At 54.3% G+C, this 5,466-nt stretch overlaps 1 protein-coding gene across 1 annotated transcript in view; it reads right to left on the reverse strand.

Annotated features, from left to right (window-relative positions):
• Window positions 1–2,504: 2,504 nt before the first annotated feature.
• The window catches only part of GRIN1 (glutamate receptor, ionotropic, N-methyl D-aspartate 1), a gene marked incomplete at its 5' end in the record, with an annotated part of 32,434 nt that continues 29,472 nt past the window's right edge, over window positions 2,505–5,466 (reverse strand). The window contains 1 exon segment of the mRNA XM_010157069.1: window positions 2,505–3,710. Within this exon segment, the coding sequence (XP_010155371.1) occupies window positions 3,507–3,710 (204 nt within the window).

Below are 5,466 nucleotides of genomic sequence, written 5' to 3' on the forward strand. Positions count from 1 at the left end.
CGATCTGCCGAACCGCGCTGGCTGCCCCAACCACTCAGGACCAGGAGCATGTTGTACCGTCCTTCGGGGTGGTGGGAACTGTGCAGCACACGTCTGAGGGGCCATGTGTGTGCTGAGAAGCCCGAAGCCTGCAAAGTGAAGCACGTTTGTAGTCTGGCACCAGCTCTTCCCCACTACCATGGGAGAGCAGGCACCATGTGCTTTCTGAAGTCCTTTCCCCTTGCACGTAGCCAGTCAGTGGCAATACTGATTATCAACAGCACTGGTTGGAAGCAGTTATCTCTGTACAGTGAAGTCCAAACTGTGTCCTGGTTCTGTCGTGCATTCTGGGGCACAAGCATGGCAGCAGGCCTGGGAAGGGAGGGAGATGTACAATGAAGTCAGTGTGTAAGGATGAAGGATGCTTTCCTCCCATCTCACCCAGAAGAACCCATCAGTGTCCCTTGAAAGGCAGTCCTGGCTGTGCCTTCCTACTGTGTTGGGCAAGGACTGATGGCCCTCGGGGAGAAGGTCACACCACAGTGCTGACTGAGGGGTCAGAGAGGTTGAGCTGGCCAGTGATGTCGGTGGGATGATATTGCTGCAACACACAAATACACAGACAAGGAGAAAGAAGTGTTAGGCAGTTCTGGCACTCGCCCCCGCCTCTCACATCCCATGTGTCCCTACAGGATATCTCTTGGGGGTGATGCAACGGCCCAAAACCTGCTGCTGGCTGAGGTCCCCTTCCCAATGCAAACCAAGCTTGTACAGAGGTCGATGCAGACACTCTCCAAGCATCCTACGGCTGGGCAGCAGGACACCCAGGAGTGCGGCGCAGCTCCTGCAGAGCATGGCAGCCGCGTTGCCTGCTGAGCGAGACCCTCTGCTCTGGGAGAGCTACAAGGCAAATCCTGTGACTCATCAGCCCAACCCACGGCTGAACCTGTGTTTGGAGGGTCTGGCTGTGTTTCGGCATCTCACAGGTGCCAGATCAAGCTGTGCTTTGAGGCCAGGGCGTTTCACCTCCTTGCTTTCCACCTCCTATCTTTTAATGCAGGTGAAGAGACGTGCAGCGTGGTTGACTTGTGATAAGCTGTAGTGTCAGTTGCTAATGTGAAAGTACTGCCTGTGCTAGATATGTGGCCTGGATTTGGGGTTCTGTGCTCCTTGAGGATGGGGAACTTGGCAAATGCTCCCTGAGAGAGATGTCCCTAGCTGCAGTCCAACCAGTAAGCCAACTGGGAGAGCAGATATTCCCTTCAACGGGCAAGGAAAAGAAAAAGTCTTCCTCCCCAGGTAGAGATTTACGACTGGGCAGTTGTTTTCTCCCTTCCTCCTTCCACACTCCCTTCCTCTTCCAGTTCTACTCTCCTAACTCCAAACCTGAACTGAACTGGAAGCCCTGTCCAGCCCCACTGTGAGAGCAAGCAGCACGGAGCACCTTGCACTGCTGTCTAGGGACCTGAATCTATGCTGGGGCAGCAGCGGGTCTCGGTGGGTCTCGTGCTGCAGTGCAGACTCTCTCCAGTGATGTTCACCTGACACTTGCACCGCGAGGGCTGCCATTCTCCAAAGCTCTCAGGGGGGCTCCCCCATGACAGGTCAGTGGCAAATGTGGCCCCTGCAGTGCTGCTGGCAGCTCTGGCACTGTGGCTACCCTGCATGGCTCTACACGCTGCCTCCTGCCGTGGGGAGGTCCGGGGTCCCCCCAAGCATTGTTTGGGGTCCTCAGGGCTGCCCTGCTTTGCCCAGATTTGTGCTTCAACAGGACGCCTCAGTGGGGAGATGCTGGGGCAGGGGCAAGAGCCAGCACACTCCTGTCTCACTGGTACATATGCCGGGGATGTGCTGACACCCAGGGAGCACCTCATGGGATCACTCAGTCATTTAGGAGACTAGCTAATATTAAAACAGAGCCTCTGAGAAATTCCTTGCTGTGGCTTTGCTTTGCTAAGCACCAGTGCCTCAGCCATCGCCCGTTTGCACAGAGAACAGCCGAGGTGATCCCAAATCTCTGCTGCGCTGGGGGGAGCCTTTTGTGGCTATTCACCAGTCCACCAAAAAACATCCCTATCCCAAAAATGGGTGCAGCTGCCCCCTCCTTTCAAAAAGTTAGAGTTCCAGCTAAATGCAATCTTTCCTTTCCATAGCAAAACTGCTGGGTGGGGTGCGCTCATGGGAATGGGGCTGGATTCCCGCAGGGAGGTCCAGGACAGGGGAGAGGCTGGGTGACTCACTGGTGGAGTAGGAGGAACTTGAGATACAAAAAGGAATGGGGAAATGAAAGGCCCTTTGTTAAATATCCTGCCTGACGCAAAGCAGAAGGGAAAAAGCAGTGTGTGCATGTGTGTGCGTGTGCCTTGGTGCACATGTACGTGTGGCTGCTGGTGGAAAGCTGGAGGTCTAGCAGGGCAGGCTGGGGCGTTCTGGCCTCTCTGCACAGCTCTGTGGGTGGGAAACGCTAACATAACCAAGCAAAGTAGGGAATCTGTCCAGAAAAAATTAAAATACAAGAGCATGGCTTTTGATTTGAAAGCATATCTCCTCCAATCACAGAGTTATCACAGGGTAACATTCTCATTTACTTTTTTTGTGTAGAGTTCATGCATGCAATTTTTAATAATAAAAAAAAAGAAAAGAAAAGGAAAAAAGCAAGAAAATTGTCATATCAAAACTATGTTAAAGTAGAACTAATGCTAGAAGCACATATCAGTAATTTAGAGTAAGTTATGTTACAGGGATGGTGCAATTATCCCCAAAACCAAACATTATAAAGCCAAGAAATTAATCAATATTAACTGTAGAAGAGACTCAAACATGTTAAGGTATGGAAGTGAAGTGAAGGCACCAAAAACTTTAAATGACAACCAGGAAGAAAATATAGACAAGAACTTAATATGTCTTTAAAAATGACTTCAACCTAATCTGGGCTCATATGGTAGTCCCTGACTGGTGGAAGATTTTCTGGAAGAATTTTGGGTTTTGGTTGTGGTTTTTAAATTCTTTTTTCAATTAAAAATTAGGATTCCAGCTAAATACAATCTTGCTGTAGAAAACATCAACTTTCTTTAAAAAAAAAAAATCAGTTGTCTTCGACCTACTTTTTATTCTTTTGGGCCAAAAACTAGGTTCTTTTTCAGCCAAGTAGCATTTGGCTTTGGGATGGCTGATCCTTCACTGAAAAGGTGACCTTTTCCATGAACCCCCTTGGTTCTCGACCAGCTCTGGCACCATCCCCACAGCTGCAGGGCAAGCATCGCCTCGCAGCGCCAGGCTCTTGCCTGGGAGTGACGTGGGACGTGTGTCATGCTGTGTCTGGGGGCGATGCCCACGGGCTGGCAGTGTGGCTCTGTGGGGGCTGATGACGGCTGCAGGCTAAGGGACCTGTGCGCCTCGTTACGTGTCTGTACAAAATGTGCCGGCTCGGAAGGTGTCTGTGTGGTTTATGCGTCTCACATGGCTTCTGTGGGGTTGCAGTATCGTGGGTGGCTGCGATGGATGGCAGTACGTCAGCTCTGCGAGTGCTATTCGAGTTGCAGGAGCTGCCTATGGGGAACACATGCATCTCCTCCTGGGGCGGTGGGGATGATGTGCCGCGGAGAGGCTGTGCAGCTCGGGTGATGGTGGGCGCTAGGACGTTCAGAGTGGGGTGGTAGCTTCCCAGGGCTGTCTTGGCTCCATGGTGCCAGCCTGTCTCTCTGGCACTCCTGAGGGACCATTCTGCAGGGCTGCAGAGCAGAATCCATTTTTAAAACTCCCGACAACGAAAAGGAAAGAAGCAAGGCCACCAGGTTTGCGTCTTTCTCTCACTAGCCAGGAGAGCCCATGGGGCTGGGGTCAGCCTGGCCTTCCAGCCCCATGGGCTCTCAAGCCTTGCCCATCTGAGACCTGGTGTGGGCCCGCGGCTCTGCCCAGCATCACGAAACAGAGTGCCTCACTGCTTTCTTATCTTTAAAAGGACCCCAGGCAATGTGTCCCAGCATGCTACGAACTCTGGGGCCTTCTACAGCAGGAGGGCACTGGGGTCTCTGAGCCAGGGCTGCTGCATGGAAGCAGAGGGCACCAAATGGCAGGCTGTGACATGAGCTGGTGGCAGCACCCTCCCGCTGGCCGCTCACCCCACAGACCAGCCAGCAGGTCTGCCCAACATCACAACAAAGCTTTCTCCACCACGGGCTTCCAGCAATTGATGGACCTTGGACCTGCTAGCCTTCATCTTGGCCACGTTGGCTTGGCTGTTGGCCCTGCTAGCCTGTTCTTGACCCAATTAGCCTGATTCCCTGGAGAATGTGTCCTGAGACCCCAGCCGTATCACCCCATGGCAGGCAGAAGACTGAGACAGACTCCCAGGCAGTGGGGCGTCGTTGCCCATAGCTGCCTCACAGATGTAGCCACCCCTGAAGCAAGGGCCATCTTCTGGCATGAGTGGGGGCCACCTCCCCTCCACAACTCCCCTGTGAGCAATGTGTCAAGAAGAGCATGGCCGGGTCTCAATGCACAGGGACCCCCACGCTGTGATCCCCACCGGGTGAGGGAAGGCGAGAGCATGTCTCCACTGCTCGCCCATGGGACCTCTGGTGCAGGTGGCCCCTGAGCCTGGTCATCTCAGGGCATTGGCGTGCTCCTACCCTGGGGCAGAAGGTGCTGTGGAGTGGTGTGGCATAGGGTGGATGCTACACCATGAGGCAGGATCAGGCCAGTATGCTTCCCCAAAGAGGGAGCAATGTGGGAGGTACCAGGGGTGCCACATGCCAGCTGCCCCATTGTTCGCGGGTTCTCCCTGGCTCCCGTGCATACCATGAGCACTGGTCCCCCCAGGTGCTCACTGCACCATGATGCTCCTGCTCTCCCAGGATGGGACCCCTTGTATTCCTAACCGTGGTGTGGTTCAAACACAACAAAACATGAGGGTCTACTCAGGACACACTGTAATTTCTTTGCTCCCCTTTTTTCCTGGGCATCCCACCTGTCCCTCCTCCTCCCCACTCCTCTCACTTTCTCTCCCCTGCACCACCCACTCATCTCTGTGTCATCTCCCCCAGTCAGGGCTCAGACCACCAAGCCACCACTTGCAACCTTCCTGCAGAGCTGCCAGGGGGGTGCAGCAGAGGGGAGGGGGGACCCCAGATGTGGGGGCATCACTGGGACAAGATGCCACCCAGAGAGCATTGAGACAGCAGAGAACTTGAAGGGATGCCCATCTTCCCCATGGGTTATGGGAAAGAATAGGGAGAGCGTGGGTCCCCCCATGTGTGCCAGCTTCGAGGTGACAGTAAGAGAAGCACTTTGTGTGAGACGGTGGCAGCTGAGCCTGGCCGAGGGCTCAGCTGTCCCCAGGGCTGTGTCCCAGGGGTGCTGCAGGAGCTTCTCAGGATGGAGCCTGCATTGGTGTCAAAGGCAGCTGCCTCCGTTTCGCATACAGAGCTGTGGCCCTGAGACCCCCTGTGGTATCGCATGCTGTTCCCCGAGGCACCCCGAGCCTGC

The sequence above is a fragment of the Eurypyga helias genome, unplaced genomic scaffold (genome assembly GCF_000690775.1).
Source record: "Eurypyga helias isolate BGI_N326 unplaced genomic scaffold, ASM69077v1 scaffold15768, whole genome shotgun sequence".
Taxonomy (NCBI): domain Eukaryota; kingdom Metazoa; phylum Chordata; class Aves; order Eurypygiformes; family Eurypygidae; genus Eurypyga; species Eurypyga helias.